At 39.1% G+C, this 17,806-nt stretch overlaps 1 protein-coding gene across 1 annotated transcript; it reads right to left on the bottom strand.

Moving 5' to 3' along the window:
* Nucleotides 1–4,911: 4,911 nt before the first annotated feature.
* Nucleotides 4,912–17,266, bottom strand: CNEP1R1 (CTD nuclear envelope phosphatase 1 regulatory subunit 1). Its single transcript, XM_061138459.1, has 6 exons — nucleotides 17,118–17,266; nucleotides 16,012–16,083; nucleotides 13,731–13,804; nucleotides 9,609–9,718; nucleotides 9,440–9,494; nucleotides 4,912–6,271 (listed from the first exon to the last, which is right to left on the bottom strand). Exons 1-6 carry the CDS (start codon nucleotides 17,140–17,142, stop codon nucleotides 6,230–6,232), a joined length of 378 nt encoding a protein of 125 aa, XP_060994442.1. The 5' UTR covers nucleotides 17,143–17,266; the 3' UTR covers nucleotides 4,912–6,229.
* Between the last annotated feature and the right edge of the window lie 540 nt (nucleotides 17,267–17,806).

The raw sequence follows: 17,806 nt of genomic DNA, 5'->3' as shown, positions 1-17,806 counted from the left end.
TTGCCCAGAGCCAGGGGTTGGGGATGGGACCTGACTGGCAAATGGTGTGAGGGAACCCTTTGGGGTGATTGTTCTGCATCTTCCTTGTAGTGATTGTTACAGGGGTACTATGTTTATCAAAATTCATCAAACTGTATAGTTAAAACTGCATTTTATGATAAAAATTAAGAGTTGTTTTATGTAAATTAACCTCAATGAAGTTGATTTTTTTTAAAGCCTGCAGAACCTATCCCTGTTTTGATCATCTCCCCCATACCCATTGGTAATTATAATGGATTCCATTCCCTATTCGTAGAGTGAGGGTCCCCTTGACAGTATTTACTGAGCCATCGCTATGTGCCAGACAGTGCTCTGAGAGCTCTGCGTGGATTAAGCTGTTTAACCCATCAACAACCCCATGTGACATCCATTGCCACGTCAGAGAGGAGAGAACCGAGGCACTGAGAAGTTACTTGCCGAAGAGCACGTGATTTGTAAACGACAAAGATAGGACTGACCCTACATACGCAGACTTGAATTGGCTTGTAATAACTCCAATACGTTGTCTCCTAATGAATTTTTTGGTATTTACTGAAGAGCTAGCAAATTGGAAAAAAAAAAAAAAACAACCCAAAGTTTTATTGGGTAACACCAGGTAAAAGGAGGAACATAGAAAATGACTAAGTCTAAGAGCAGAGCAAGGCTCCCAAACTGGCAAAACACTCTCTGTATGTTTCATAAAATGAACTACTCCCCACAGCAAACTTATATTATTTTGCTACCTCACTGAAAAGAAGTCTCTTACATAAATACACAACCTGAAAAGTTATAAAAGGAAGAACAGCAGTCCCTTGCTTTTCTTTTCCCCAACCCCAAGCCAAAGTCTACTAGGAAGCAGACATTCTCAACTCTGGTTCTCCTGTTATTATCTCCATATTCCCAAGATTAAGCTATTATTACTCTTCCTTTCTTGCCTTCTTGCCCTGTAAGATATAAAGACTTTACTCTCTTGTACCTTCTCCTCCATTTCTATTTCATCCAACAAAACCATACCACAATTCTTGGTTAAATCAACTGTCGCTATTCAAATTACTTGGACAAGGCAAATATTACTCACTGCTAAATGTCTAAGTATTAAGTATTATTCACTCAGTCATGTCCAACTCTTTGTGACCCCGTGGACTGTAGCCCTCCAGGCCCCTCTGTCCATGGGATTCTCCAGGCAAGAATACTGGAGCGGGTTGCCATTTCCTTCTCCACGGGATCTTTCCAACCCAGGAACTGAACCCAGATTTCCTGCATTGCAGGCAAACTCTTTACCTGCAGGTAAGTTAAAATGTCTAAGCCATCAGGAAAGTTAAAATGTCTAAGATGTCCACTAAAACCACTCTCTTTCTTATACAATCCTTCATTTTCCTTGGACTTAATAATTGCCTTATTTTCATTACTTTGCCAACTGTATTTCTCCTGTTAGAACATATCCATTCCAGTTTCTCCCTGTGATCCTTCTCCTTTCTTCCTGCCCTTATCTGGACTGGGAACTATCTATGCTGCAGTCATACTGGACATTCAAGGTGGACTGCGTGTGGGTTCCCCATTTCCTTTGAAGTTGTTGATACATGGAAGAGATAGCAGTGGTGTTCACTGTGGTAACGCTGTTTACTCTGGAAGCTCTTGACTGGAGTCACCCTACATAATTTATTGAAAAAATATTTTACATGTATGAGTTGACAAATGTAATCAGACATAATTCAGAAATAGGGATTTCAGAAACCCAGTCCCAGACCCTAGGTTGTTGGTTTTTTCCCCCCAAACTGTGGCTATTCAAATTTATCTGATTCTTTTTAAAAATTTCTTCAACAGAACCTGAATCTTACAAGTGGGATTTAGAAAAGGCAGAGGAACCAGAGGTAAAATTGCCAACATCCACTGGATCACAGAAAAAGCAAGAGAATTCCAGAAAAACATCTACTTCTGCTACATTGACTATGCGAAAGCCTTTCACTGTGTGGATTACAATAAACTATGGAAAATTCTTAAAAAGATGGGAATATCAGACCATATTACTTGCCTCCTGAGAAACCTGTATATAGGTCAAGAAACAAGTTAGCACCAGACATGAAACAATGGACTGGTTCAAAATTGGGGAAGGAGGGCATCAAGATTATATAGTTACCCTGTTTGTTTAACTTCTATGCAGAGTACATCATGTGAAATGCTGGGCTGGATGAATCACAAGCTGGAATCAAGATTGCAGGGAGGGAAAAAAAAAGATTACAGGGAGAAATAACAACCTCAGACATGCAGACGATAACACTCGAATGACAGAAAGCAAAGAGGAACTAAAGAGCCTCTTGATGAGAGTAAGAGAGTGAAAAAGCTGGCTGAAAACTCCACATTCAAAAAACTAAGATCATGGCATCCAGTCCTACCACTTTAAGGCAAACAGATGGTGAAAAAGTGGGAAACAGTGACAGATTTTACTTTCTTGGGCTCCAAAATCACTGCAGAGGGTGACTGCAGCCACCAAATTAAAAGATGCTTGCTTCTTGGAAGAAAAGCTATGACAAGCCTGGACAGTGTATTAAAAAGCAGAGACATCACTTTGCCAACAAAGGTCTGTATAGTCAAAGCTATGATTTTTCTAGTAGTCACGTGTGGATGTGAGTCAGACCATAAAGACGGCTGAGCACCGGGATTCTTTCAAACTGTGGTGCTGGAGAAGATTCTTCTGAGAGTCCCTTGGAGAGCAAGATCAAATCAGTCAATCCTAAAGGAAATCAACCCTGAATATTCACTGGAGGGACTGATGCTGAAGCTCCAGTACTTTGGTTACCTGATGCCACGAGCCGACTCACTGGAAAACCCTGATGCTGGGAAAGATTGAAGGCAGAAGCGGGCGACAGCCCCTTTGTACCTTTGATGGTACAAAATTATTGCTTTACATGTGATACAGTATTATTGACTATGTTGAAACAGTCCTTATCTTTAGAGACATTTACTGGAATATTTATAATTTTAATGAAAAATTATCTAGGCTTTACTTCAAAATAATCCTCTGTGGGGGTGAGGAAGTAGAACACAAGACAAAATTGGTTACGTTTATGTTGGTAACCACCCCACTCCAGCACTCTTGCCTGGAAAATCCCATGAACAGAGGAGCCTGGTAGGCTGCAGTCCATGGGGTTGCTAAGAGTTGGACAAGACTGAGCGACTTCACTTTCACTTTCATGCATTGGGGAAGGAAATGGCAACCCACTCCAGTGTTCTTGCCTGGAGAATCCCAGGGATGGGGTCGCACAGAGTTGGACATGACTGAAGCGACTTAGCAGCAGCAGCAGCAGGAGCAGGTTAGTAACTGTTAAAGTTGGGCAACAGGCCCATGGGTGTCCATTATACCACTTTCTCTTTTACATTTGCTTTAAAATTTTTCATAACAATTTGTTAGATTTAAAAACATGAATTTTTAGGGTAGGGCATGGGCAAATGTCTGATATTGACAGATAACTGTAGGAAAATTAGAATACAGCAATCAAGGATAAATGATGTTTCTTTTGACTTAATGAAGTTATAATGAAGCTATGTTCGTTTCACTATGGCTTTTTACATTACAAATCTTAGCATTCAGCCTTCTAACTTAAAATCTCCCCTCATGGCTATCTCAACTGAGATATTAATACTAGGAAAAGTAGCTGTAACAACAAGGTTTTCTCTCTTTAGTGTTTGGTTTAACAACTAGATTTCCTGAGCATTGACTCTGTAGCCAAGCGCTGGTTAAGTGCTCTCCATGAATTAGTAATACTGGATATAAGCCTGGATGATTGGCAATACACCTTTATCTTATACATTTTGTCTTTCCCTATCTAGAAGACTGGCATCATGCCACTTTTATAAATGAGAAAACTAACATTACATAATTTGCCCAAGGTTACAAAAGTAGCAAGTAGTAGATCTGAGGTCAGAATCCAGACAGTTTGGCATGAGTGTACATTCTTAACCATACCATTGTAATGGCTCATGACTTAAGTGACACACACACACACACACACACACCACTTCAATCTGAGTCAAGAGACTTAGTGTTGGTTGTCTTCAGTAAGTCATGTGGATATAAAGTCACTTGGAAAATCTAAGACTGTCTTTCCCACCTGTAAAGTTAGAGGACTAGTCTCAACAGTAATTTCCTAACAGTGTAGAAGGGCATACAAGAGGGTGAGGGTGCTGGTGGTTAAGAAGCTAGCTTGGCAAGGATCCTTGGGCCATTTCAATCAGAGTAGAGACTTTTCTGGAAAATAAACTGCTCTGCCAGAAGTTAAGGTATGCAAAGTCTTTGGAACTGTAACAAAATTTCTTTCTTGGAGCCAATGGATTCCAAGCAGCCTGGCATCAGGAAATCCTTGGAATCCTTTCCATGTACATGTGAAGTATATGCATTAACAGACGTAGTTTTCTAGGGGAGAAGAGTCAAGGCTTTTGTTAAATACACGAAGTAGCTTATGATTCCATAAAGGATTTAGGACATATAAAATCCCTTTTTAGCTTTATACTATTGGAGGAAACTAGAAAGAATTCACCTGCCAATGCATGAGACGCAAGAGACCCCCATTCACTTCCTGGGTCAGGAAAATCCTCTGGAGTAGGAAACAGCAACCCATTCCAGCATTCTTCCCTGGAAAATTCCAAGGACAGAAGAACCTGGTGGACCACAGTCCATGGCAAACGCAACTGAGTAACTGAGCACACAGAATAAGACACATTAAAAGTACTGACAGCCTGATAAACTGTGTACCTTCAACTGTCCCTTGAAATTTGCTCTACTGGACCTACAGTTAGAGTAAAATATCTCATTTGGAACTAACCAGTATCTGACACACAGTATGTTTAAAATTTTTTTCAGCTACAGACTTAAACCAAGGAAAAGCCCAATCACTATGTATATATAAAGTATTTATTTTTATGCACATATTTACCTACAAAATTTACAGGAAATAAAACAATGAAGAATATATAGAATACCCTCTTAAGACTTAGTAGGAGCAGAGGGTTTATTGCTGCAGTTCAAAGAATAAAATTTTATACATGTGAAAGCCAAGATGAACACATTTAAGATAAATGGCAGCCTTGTTAAAAATTTTTTGTCCTGTCTTTGAATTTTCAGCTTTACATTAAATGAAATTAAAAAGATTGCTCATGAAATAATTTAAACCTTTTCAAAATCTTCTAATAAACAGGTAAAAGGCACCTCCAGTTCTTTAAAATATTTACAGCAATCCCAATAGTTTAATCTTAAGGGTTATTATAGTACATGTGGCTAATATGCATACATAGTATGTCATTAACACTCTCTAAACAGTGAGAATTTTAGACTCTAGTTTGTGGCACTGCTCCCAAGTGATCCCGAGATGGAGTGGATGACCAATCACACCTGCACAACACTAGTGTAACAGCATGTCTACCACAGCATAAAATCCAATTATCTAAAACAATGACTGTCAAATTCCCAGACAATACGTAATTTATAACTAAATTTGTCTACTCAGAAGCCTTTGGAGTGTTCTTAAAATCATTTAAAAAAATATAAAGTATATTTAGCATTAAATGAAAACAATGAACCTGGAAAATAGCACTACAGTGGCTGAAATTCACTATCTGGTTTAACAAAAACTGTTTCTCAAAACATCTACAATTTCTCACAACATAATGGAGACGAATTTTCCTTAGTCTAAGCTCAATCCGATGTTTTTCCTGCATTATGATTAAAAGAGGAGTATACAGTGAAAGGCACAGCTGTAAGTAATAGCCGGTTTTAAAGAGCTGTGGAGATGGCAAGCGGATGTTCCCGAAATACTGGTGCAGGAGAACGATGTCCACATAACATTTCCTCTTTAACATTGGCATTGATTGGCTATTTACAGTAGTTTGCAAAAATACATTATAAAAACTGGATGAGGTTCTGTTTCTAAGTTTAACTTAGTAACATATTACATACATACTTCTTCTGCAAAGATCTTTGCAGGATCTGAAGTACTAAAGTGACACTAATACTGAAACACAGATAACCAAAGGTACCAAAGCACTGGTAATGAGAGTCATCATCACGGAGACAATCTGGGGAAATATTGCACGTTTCTTGTCCGTTGTTGCTATGACAGTCACATATCCAACTGTAAAAGGAATCCTTTATGGCTTTTTGCTGTATCACTTTTTGAAGAAAGGTTGTTTTAAGTCCCAAAACAATGAGTGTAGATTGTCATTGAACATGAGGCCTAGGTTTCAAAATTAGTTTTCCTGTCTGTAAAAATGAAAAGAAAAAAAGGTTAAAAAATATATATACACAGTTCTATTAAAAATACCACCACTTTCCTAGAAAGCTTATAAGGCACCAGAACACTCCTCTATATTTAGTCAAGATTAAGCCATTAATAGTTATACTTTCAAAGTGTTGTATAGAATTTTCTTCTAAAATCTTTAGTACTTTAAAACACACACATACAATCTTCCTGAAAGTCAAACAACCCACTGAATAAAATAAAATCCCGACTTGTGTAGGCTGATTTATGCTCCTTACCAAGTGGAGTCTATAAAACATAAATAAAACTGTGTATCTGAACAAAAACTTTTCCCGTTTTCTAACATCAAAACTTTCATTTCCTCAAGTTAAAATGCAAACCTAAGGTTGGAATGATAAGACACTCATGTTGGTATTCAATGCACATGGATATAACACTTCTGTAGGGCCAAGTGTCATATTTATCCAAAAAAAAAAAAAAAAAGTACATACCATATAACCCAAAGAATTTCATTTCTAGTAACTTATCTGAAGAGATATGCAAGTGTAAGGATGCACATTTAAGTCCTAGCCCTATTCTTTCATACAGGATTTACCGAGTGCTTATCATGTGCCAAGCCTCAAGAGACATTAGAGACCCCGTAAGGAACGAGACAGTTTCCTGTCCTCACGGAGCTTAAGTTCTAATGAAATACGCAAAACATATACAATATGTAAAGTGTGGATGAAATTAAGATGCATCCCTAAAGTGGAGCACTATGTAATTAAACAAAATGGAAGACATTAACTGAGATCATGCAAATAAAAAAGAAAAACAGGTCCAAGACCTTGTACTGAAATACTAACATTGGGTCAAAGAAGCAGAACTGAAAAACCTATAACACTGTTTTAGAGGTTCTTTACTCATAAACTTGATTATAACATCTTTCTTTTCTAAGTACATGAGATACCCAATAAAACATAAAACATGGTGATTATCTTTGGTTGCAAGGTTCTAGGTGGTTTTCACAAACACATTTTATTATCCTCAGGTCAAAAGTGTTGTCAGGATTCTGGCTCCCTCTCAAGTCTTACTTTCACTTAATTTTTGGTAATACTTTTGTATCTTGGTAGAACTTTGATACTAATTTTTCTACTGTTTTACTGGGGTGTAATTCATATAAAATTATTAAGTTTTGACAAATGTATAGACCCAAGTTGCCACCTCTCAAGGCAAGCTACAGAACACCACCACCACTTAGAAAGTTCCTCCACGCCTATTTCCAAGGCCAACGGAACCTGAGCTCCCGACGTAACCGCTCACCATAGATTAACCTGCCATGTCTCTGACCTTGAGATAAACAGAAACACACAGTGAGTGTTCTCTGCCTCTACTTCTTTCGCTCACTGTGTTTTTGAAACTCACCGATGTTACTGTGTTTCAGCAGTTTTGTACCTTTTTAACCTGCTATTATAAGATGTGCAGTATTCCTCTGTATGAAAATACCATGGATTTAATAAAAAGTTCAAACAAGACAAGCCAAAGTCATCCATTTACCTCAGATTCCAGTCCTCTTACAAAAGAAAACAGTTTTAGCATGAATTCTTACATAGTTTTTTTTATGGATTTATATTCACACATATGAATAAAAATTTGGTGCCTCTAACATGCTAATCAAGTGTTTCATCCCTAAATAACCTGATGACAGGGAAGGTGGGCAGGGGCACACTTGACAGAGAACGGCCAAGAGCTGATTTACTGTGGACACTGGGTGAGGATAACTCAAGCTCACTTAGCTCTTCTCTCTGCCTTGTGTTTGGGAATTTCCCTAATTAAAACTTAAAAGAAAGCACCAAACTGAGCATATTGTTTGTTAATTTACTTTTTGCTCCTAACATTATGTCTTGGATACTTTCAAGTCCGCATTTACAGACTTACTTCTCATTTCCTATGATATGGCTTTACCACAGCCTATCTCACCACTCCCTTGTTGAGACACCAAAATTATATCCACTTTTTTTCCCCCACTACTAAGGATGTTATAATGAACAACCCTGTGTACCTGTGGGACGGTACCCTCAACCAGGGTAGAAGAAAAGTAGAATTGTTAGGTCATGAGGCAAGCACATACTACATTTTATAAAAATGATGAAAACTATCCTTCAAAAAGGGCTTCCCTGGTGGCTCAGATGGTAAAGTTATCTACCTAAAATGCAGGAGACCTGGGTTTTGGGTTCAATAGCTGGGTCAAGATTCCCTGGAGAAAGAAATGGCAACCCACTGCATCAGTGTATAGTCCCAACAAGCAGTGTGTGGCTGCATCATTTCACAATACTAGAGTTATACAGTATTTAATTTTTACTAATCTGACAGGTAATATTTATAAAGGAACTGTTTAACTTTGCACTTCCTCCATGATAAACGAGGCTGTCCAGTCTTCACCTTTATCCATTTGTATTTCCACTTGTGTGATATGACTTAACCTTTTCCCATTTTAAAAATGTACTTTTGTCTTTTTATTATTGATTTTTAATAGGTTTTCAAATATCCTGGATACTATCCTCTATCATTCTCTTTCACTGATCCAGTGGTTCTCCTGCCCTAAAATTTTTTTGGCCTTTTATTCTAATTTTCTATACTGGGCAGGTATTACTAAGCAGTTTTTTAAGTTGAAGGTAAAAATGCTTTTTATAAATAAAATCAAAATTGTGAGATAGTCTCATCATATTGATACGTGATTAACTTTTTAAAAAACACGGCAGGTTCATATGTCTATAGTCTATCAATTAATCTATTACTCTATTTAAAACCCTATAAACACAACAGCATGAGATAAATAACAGTAGTTTATAAAATCAACTCCCACCGAGTCATTTTTGGCTAATAACGACCACTGTATTTCACTGAATCTAAGAAAGCTTCAGTTAGAAGACGCATCATGACTTTATGTCATTAAGATAGATTACACTCTCTACCAATTTAACTATGAGACACCACTGATTACTAGATGTATCTCAATTTTCAGGGATGTTACAGTGTTTTTAAAAAAAGTGTCTTTGAATCAATGCTACATTGAATATTCTCCCTATTAATTCCATTGAGACAAATTATTTTTAATGCTTGTTTTACTTAAACCAAAGAACTTCAGTCCTTTCACACATTGTCTACAGTTTTCTAATGAAAATACTTACATCATCACAAGACATATTGTATTCTGCTAACACAGTTCGACATCGAGCAGCTATACTGAATAAAAACGGTCAAAGAAAATTTGTATTTCAAAAGTAAGCTTTTAACAACACCTAGAGAGGTGCTTTAGTTTAGTTCAGAGAATAAAATTCAATTCATGATAAAGGATACATTGACGGTGCAACTACTCTTTTGTGAATTCCAGCGAAGAATAAGCCTATTAGAGTGATACAGCTAATGGTGAAAAATGGATGGTTCCATAATGATGTGAAGAAGGACACCTGTCAAAAGAAGAGTTTGAAATATAAAAATGTTAAAAATTTTAGAACAGTATTGATTCCTACTTCTTTACTTGAGCATGAGTACATGTAACATTTAATTCTCTTAAGTATGAGAATTTGGTGAGTTCCCTGGTGGCTTTTGGGCTTTCACTGCCATGGCTTGGGTTTGATCCCTAGTCAGGGAACTGCCCCTTGGAAGAAAAGCTATGACAAACCTAGACTGTATTCAAAGGCAGAGATATCACTTTGTTGACAAAGGTCCATATAGTCAAAGCTGTGGTTTTTCCCGTAATCATGTTTGGATGTGAGAGTTGGACCATAAAGAAGAATCGATGTTTTTGAATTGTGGTGCTGGAGAAGGTCAGCTTCTGACCTTCTGGTCAGAGGGTCAGCTGGACAAGAGGGTCCAGCTGGACAAGAAGGAGGTCAATCCAGTCAATCTTAAAGGAAATCAACCCTGAATATTCACTGGAAGGACTGATGCTGGAGCTGAAGCTCCAATACTTTGACCACTTGATGCAAAGAGCCAACTCAATGGAAAAGACCCAGATGTTCGGAAAGACTGGAGGGCAGGAGGAGAAGGGGTAACAGAGGATAAGATGGTTGGATGGCATCACCAACTCAATGGACATGAGTCTATGCAAACTCTGGAAGACAGTGAAGGACAGCGAAGCCTGGCGTGCTGCAGTCCATGGGATCGCAACCAGTCAGAGACGACTTAGCCACTGAACAAGAAGCAAGAGGGAACTGGGATCTCATAAGCTGCGAGGAAGGGCAAAAAAAAAGGGAATTTGAAGACTTTTCCAAATCCCAGTTCTTCATGTTGCTATGCTACACAAATTAATGTATGTTTTAAATCTTCAATGCAGCAAAACAATATAGTAATATTCCCTCCATTCATTCCAAATGCTTGAACCATTACAAATTCAATTCTATAATTTAAAAAAATACCCTACTGACAATATTTACTGAACCCTTCCTAGTGAGAAGTAATTTAAAAAGCATAAGACTACGAGTTCCATGGACTTCCCTGGCGGTGCAGTGGTTAAAACTCCATGCTCCCAGAGAAGGGGGCTTTGATCTCTGGTTGGGAAAGAGTCCACATGCCATGTGCCATGGCCAAAAAAAAAAAAGAAAAAAGTTCTGCAAGAGGAGGGACACTGTCCTGGGCATGGCATCGCTATTTTCCCAACACCTGAAATAGGACTTGGCAAACACTGGTGCTCAGGGGCTTTCCCAGTAGCTCAGTGGGAAAAGAATCCGCCTGCAATGCAGGATACACAGGAGACAGGGGTTCAATCGCTGGGCTGGGGAGATCCCCTGGAGGAGGAAAATGGCAACTCACCCCAGTAATCTTGCCTGGGAAATCCCATGGACAGAGGAGCCTGGTGGGCTACAGTCCAAAGGGTCGCAAAGGGGTGCACACGACTGAGCAACCACCCAGGCAAATACAGGTGCTCAATAAACATTGCTGCATGAACGGAGCCGAAGCCCCTAATCTCAACGAGGACACAAGTCAGACACGATCTAGTTACCCTCCCTGTTAAAATGCAGAAGTGAGCAAACGGCACACAACCTGGTCTCAGTCTAACCACTCTTGTTTTCCTTTTCTCTCTTCACCTGGCTAGCTCCTACACAGCCTACAAGACTCAGTTCCAGCATCACCCTTTCTTTCTGAAAGAGACAAAACATGAGTTTGGTTTTGAAGCTACTAGATTTAGATGGCCACAGGACATTTCAGTAGGAGAGAATAATTAGTAGCTATCCATAAAAAACTAGAGTTCAAGAGAAGCAAAGGGCTAATTTCAGATATGAGCATAATCAGATTGTAGAAAAAAACAGAACCATCCACAATTCTGAGACTATGTAAAAGGACAAGGGAACAGGATCCAGAATCAGAACAAGTGTAGGCACTGAAGCCAGACTACTGGGAATCAGAATGCAGATGGAAAAGACAAGTATTCAGAGTCTAGAAAAAGAAATCAGGTGGACTAGAAACTAAACGGGAGCAACAGAATCAAACTCAGGGCGTCTGGGCTCCACTCTGATACTAAGGTATGTGTGCATGTTTCAAGACAGAGAATAAACTCAGGGGAGAACAGTGACCTAGCACGGTACTGCTTAAATAAATTTGTCAATGAAGAGATGACAGGTTGAAAACATCAGGAAGGAGAAAGCTCCCAGAAGGATGAGATCTTGAAGAAAGATTAATATTCCAGAGTAATGTCTTCTTAAACCCTTGAGGACAGTTCAATCCCCACAGGCCAGCTGTGTTTTGTGAGCCCTGCACAATACTAGCATACACAGTGCTTTAATTTTAATTAGGTCAGTACCCACCTTCTTTCCTCCACGGCAATAATCAACTGCATCCAAGTAACAATTTCCTCCTCTAGTTTAGGCATTAGTGTACTTTCCCGTTTGCCCCATGCCTTCTCCCCTTGTGTTCCTCCAGCGAGCCACTGGCTTTCAAGCTTGCAGCTCTTCTTATAGACACAGTCGCTGTTTATTAACTCTTGTCAGGTTGGAAGTTATTAAATATTGAAACACAGAGCTGACGTTTAGGCTAACAGTTACATTCTCACCTAATTTAAAGAATCACATTAACTACAGAATTTGAACCTATTTCTATTACATTTAATTCTATGTTTTATTAAGATGTCAACTAGTTGAAGCCAGCCTGTATTTTTCCCAATTAGAAGTCAGATTCGTTTCCCAAGACAGACCTTTTTCTTGCCAGCCTCCTTCACTCCTCCCCTAAGGATGAGCACCAACTATAAAGGGACACACAGGCGGGTTTCTTATCCATTACAAAAACCCCCTCTATTAACACGAAATCCCGTCACCAACCTCCCCTGCTCCTATTCTTTTGTATTTCCACCTCAGTGGATAAAGTCAGAGAGATTACATGGTAAATAACCCCCTGGTTGTCTGAACTGCCATTCAGACAAAAGTCTTGTTATTAAGTTTTTCTTCTATATAACCTAAAGGTTGTAAATAAAGCTACTGAAAGTAGTTTATCTAGTTATAGTTTAAAAGGCGAAATAAGGTTAATTTTGTGAAAATTACAGTATCATTAATACCTAAAGAAAGCTGAACTGGAGAGAAGAAACTTCACTGAGAAACTGAAGGTGATTACCTCCTCTAACAGAAAAGCTCAAGTTTTAAATTAAGGCACAAGTTGGTAGAAAGAGGTAGAAATTTCAGAAACATGCTATTGTGTTTCATCGAAGGATGCTTCAAGAAATAACATTATGAAATCTGTTATTGCATTTGGCACAGCAATATTCTTAGTGTCCAATGGGACATCTCTCAGTGTCTCTATATTAAACTTCAGGCAAAAAAATTTTTTTTTAAAGATAAAATGAAGTTGAAAAAGTAAGGCTTTGATAGCTTAGGGAATTTACACATGTCCTCTTCATGATGAAAACTATGGAACTGGCAGTGACTTCAGAGACCCTGGCAATTATGCTGGCCCAGATGGTCTATGGTATCAGTGATCTGGTTTCCGTCCTGGTTCTGACCTCCTGCTCGGTTTTTTTCTAGTCTTGGCTGCTTATTACACTTATATCTACTCTTTAATCATAATGCTTACTGCAGTTGTCTCAAATGCTTTAAGGGGTGAGGAAAGGCATTAACAAAAGTAACTCAAGGAAGAAAATGTTGCTGTGTAGTTTTTAAAAGTTGGTACTGATGACAGTGAATGAACAAAACAAAATACAGTGTTTACACTGAAATATGTAATAGTCAGATACATAACAACTGCATACAAGTTCAGAAATGAAAAGTAATATAAGTAGTATTTCTTAAATCTTTTTCTCTGCAAAGATACTTGACCCGCAATAGCCAGCCAAAGTTTTTTTCAAGCAAATTAATATAAGGCATATTTTTAACATGATTAATATCACTACTAGTACTAACAGGTAGCATCTGATTAATACTTTACAAAAAACAAAGCACTGCTATAGCCATTGTCTCACTCAATCTATGAAAGATTTTAAATCAAAACTTCTACCTTTTGTGTCTCAGGATCTATTAACCAGTTCCAGGCACCAGTAGCTGTACAGACAGATACCACTATAAGAAGCACTGATGAAAGATAAATACGAAATTAGTAAGGAAACAAGCCATTAATATGATACTACTACCAGTTCTTAATAAACAACAGCCAGAGAATGCAGCACTTCATTAAATGGAAAATGTACTCCACTCAGGAATTAGGGAAACTTGCCACAAGGCCTTGGGGAATTCTCTAAAACAATGTGAACCTTAGTAACTGAGGCAGATACAGTCCCCCTGAATTCTTTAGTCAGTATTTCTATAGATTTATGAAATTAAAAGCAGGAAGAACCAAGGTGGTAAAACTTTAATGTAAATTTCTGTTATGTGTTTTATGCTTTCTGCAGATTTTGTAAATTCGAAACAAAAAACACTCCCCACCAAAACCTCATTTTTTAATGTAAACAAACCAAACAAAGACTCTTTTATGAATGCACTGAGAACTCGGACTAAAGAATTTTGCCTTGCAGACAACCGCCTGTTGTTGAATTAAACAAAGGTCAGTGTTAGGAGTGTGGAGCACACCAATCAGTATCACATTTTCTTCAAAGGACTTAAGGAAAGTTGGGGTAGAAATTACTGACAGTACAAGTTAGATTCTTTCTCCCCACTAAGGTAGAATTATTTTAGAAATTCTAGAGAGAGCATAAGTAAAACTTGAGAATAAACAGTATTACTAAAATACTATTATACTATTAAAATAACACAGGGGCACCAAGACCTAGTTAATGTTCTGGGGACCAAGACAGTTTCTTTCAATTGGGATGCAAACATTTCTAAAATTTACAAATCAAGCTTCAAAGAGCAACAGAAATATTGCAAAACCTTAATTATCTAGAACTTCTGGTGATGCACGTTTAGAAGAGGCAAATCATAGAAAAACAATCTCATTTTAGTTATTTAATAATACTCAAATTTTCAAATTTATGCTCTCAGCTCAGAACAGATTAAACTCAGTTTCTTACATTTCTATATTTCCAATAAGAAATATACTAAAGTATACAGATTTTTCTTTTTTTTTTAAATGAAGCAAAATCATTATCAAACCCACCAGACAGGACCTCATGCACAGGGGTATACTAAACAAGCTGATGTCATTTATATGGAAGCACTGAGACTGTGAACCAGAGAAAAAGTGTGTTCATTATATTACATTTTATAATCCTATACATTTAAAAAAATTCCCAAGTAACAGTGAAACAAGGTTTTCAGGATAATTCCTAGGTAAACTGGAGAGCTTGAGAAAAATCATTACTACTTGTGAATTCTGACCAATCAGAATTCCTATAGCACTTTGCAAATAGATTTAATAAAAATTACACAAGAAACCTTGACACAGGAAAAGACCCCTGACTTCAATAGTGCTCTTCAGTTCGGTCCCACCAACTGAATAGTACTTCAAAATAAAGTATGTCCTTCTTGGGCTTCCCTTGTGGCTCAACAGGTCAAGAATCTACCTGCAATGCGGGAGACCTGGGTGCGATCCCTGGGTTGGGAAGATCCCCTGGAGAAGGGAAAGGCTACCCACTCCAGTATTCTGGCCTGGAGAATTCCACGGACTATAATAGAGACCATGGGGTTGCAAAGAGTGGGACGCGACTGAGCCATTTTCACTTTTCACTCTTCTTGGAAAAAATTAAACTTCAGCAATGAACAGCCAAGCAATTAAGACTCTCCCAACATAAGTTAACAAAGTATTCTGCTTACTGATCTTATCACTTATATATTTGTCTACGTTTCCTATTTCCTATATATTTCCATGGGGCAGTAACTACAATTCTTTCAAGTCATATCTTACAGTATTGTTGAATATCACTTCCTTCAACAAACTTTACTTCAATAGTTTACAGGCAAAATTGCAAAACAGACTACTGAAATTTTTATTACGTGTTCTGGTAACCAGATTTGTCATATGTGTCTAACAAAATATATGTATTTTAATATAAAAATAAAAAGTCAACCACACAAAATACGACTATCCTTTTAGGGTTGTCAGTTTCTCTTCTTAAAATTTCTTTAAAACGCCGTTATTTACAATATTAAATAGATCTAAAACTGTCAAAACAGAAGGGAACCTTATGGTTTAATAAAGCAAGCATTTGTTTGGCGTTTTTTTTTTTTTTTAAGCAAGCATTTGTTAATCAAAAGTTTTACATGAAAGCAAATCACTGCTAGGCAGAATAAAAGTATCAACTGTCAGCTTATTTTCCCTTAAAAAAAAATGTCCAAGCACTTACTTCTCCAACGTCCAGTGGCAGGTTGCAAACAATGAATATATTCAGTAAGTCTCCTCTCGAAAGCCTTGAGATCTAGGTAAAAAGATTTCAATTTTGAAATTAGCTACTCTTAGTAATCTGAATCTATTACGATGAATTTTAAATACTCTAACTGCTTCAGGTCTTGCACACCAACTCACATGTATCATTGCACTGTTCACTTCTTTACTATGATAGCTTTACGCCCTTGATAAACACTAGGTTTCTTTAGTTCCAATTTCACATATAAGAAAACTAGCTGGTTCCTCGTAAAATGGTATGCGGAAAATCAGCAGCAGCCTCAGTCGGCGCCAAAAGCTAGAAATGTGGGATTGCAAGTAAAGGATCAAAATCAAGTCGAGTTTTAACTCTGCTGGAATCAAGAGCTCCGTATTAGGACAATGTCTTACCTCGGACCAAAGTCTCGATACCCTTATGTTTAATTAACAGCTACGCTTTCAGTCTGCTCTTACTGGACTTCTGATCAGCTAACGGATGGGTAATGGAAAGACGCTCCCCTTTCCAGCCGCCCAAGAGCTTACAGATGATCTAGTGGCACTTCTGGAGCGCCGACGCCTGGTTCTACAAGACAGGGGCGTTCAAGGTGCTTCCTCTGAATGAGCAAGGTAAGGTATCATTTTCAGTTGCGCTTTTCAAACTTTAAAAAGGAGACCAAGAGGCACTCCCTTACCCCGGCAGTTACTAAAAACCAAGGCAGAAAGTAGGAATACAACTCTTATCGACTACTAGAAAAAAATAAAGTAAGTTAGCGCCCTGCAAGGTTTGCTAACAAGTAAGAAATAGAAATAACCGGGCGAGAAGCTCCCTCGTCCACGCAGGAGGAATGGGGGGAGCTGACGCAGCGCCTCTCCAGCGGCGGCGGAGGCCACGCGCGCCGGAAGCAGCGCCAGGCCGTGTCCGGCCGCCCCTTGGCCCCTGGGCCGGCCCCCGCGCCCCCAGCTCCGGGCCCCGTCAGTCCATCCCTCGCGGCCTCCTCTCTCCCGACCAGGTTTCCACGATTCCGGCGCCTCCAGAGCCCCGCGAGCTTCCGGGAGGAGTTAGCGAAGGGCCCAGGAGGCGCACCCTACCTTCCGCCTGCTCCAGCGAGTTCATGTCGGGTGGCAGCTCCGGTCACCGGCGCGGCCCCGTCCGCATCTCAGCTCCGCGGTCCCTGCCCGGCCCGCAGCGCCAACTCCCACCTCTAACCGCTTCCCTCCGCCCCTCTTCTTGGCACCGCCCCTTGGCTAGACCCGCTAAGCTCATTGGACTTTTCCGCCTGACCCTGTAACTAAGACGGTTTTCTATTGGCTAGGTTCCTCATGGGTCTCGGGCACTGGCGTTGGACGGTCAGCCAGAGGGACCAAGTGTTGTAGGCGGCTGAGTTGGCGTCACACTAGCGTCGCCTCCTGTCCTGGGGAGGAACTGCAGCCTGTCCGGGAAAGTTCATTCATTCGTGTGTGTACTATTCCTAGTTTCCTGCTTGATTCTTTCATTGCTTAAATAAGCCTGGCGTGCTGCAGGCCATGGGATCTCCGAGAGTCGGATACGACTGAGCGGCTGAACGACGACGAACCCTTTAAGTACACATTTCTCCCTTGGCTATTTTTTCTCATGTCATCCAATTTTCATAAATCGTAAAATGAGTGTTCTGGAACTTAAAAAAAAAAGAATCTGTAAGGCATTGACTACGTTTATATTTGATTAAAAAACTCTCTGGCTCCTTTCCTTGTGGTCACTCATTCATTCAAGAACTATTGCATGTCTGATAGGCACTGTA

The sequence above is a fragment of the Dama dama genome, chromosome 4, assembly GCF_033118175.1.
Source record: "Dama dama isolate Ldn47 chromosome 4, ASM3311817v1, whole genome shotgun sequence".
NCBI lineage: Eukaryota > Metazoa > Chordata > Mammalia > Artiodactyla > Cervidae > Dama > Dama dama.
This window is presented reverse-complemented; position numbering and strand designations above follow the sequence as displayed.

Excerpts from the sequence above, each read along its gene's own strand:
- CNEP1R1 (XM_061138459.1), bottom strand. The coding sequence starts at position 17,142 with ATGAACTCGCTGGAGCAGGCGGAAG. Across the intron at positions 13,805-16,011 it reads TGCCACTGGACGTTGGAGAA|TGCTTCTTATAGTGGTATCT; the intron begins GTAAGTGCTTGG and ends ATCTTTCATCAG. Across the intron at positions 6,272-9,439 it reads ACAATATGTCTTGTGATGAT|ACAGGAAAACTAATTTTGAA; the intron begins GTAAGTATTTTC and ends TCATTTTTACAG.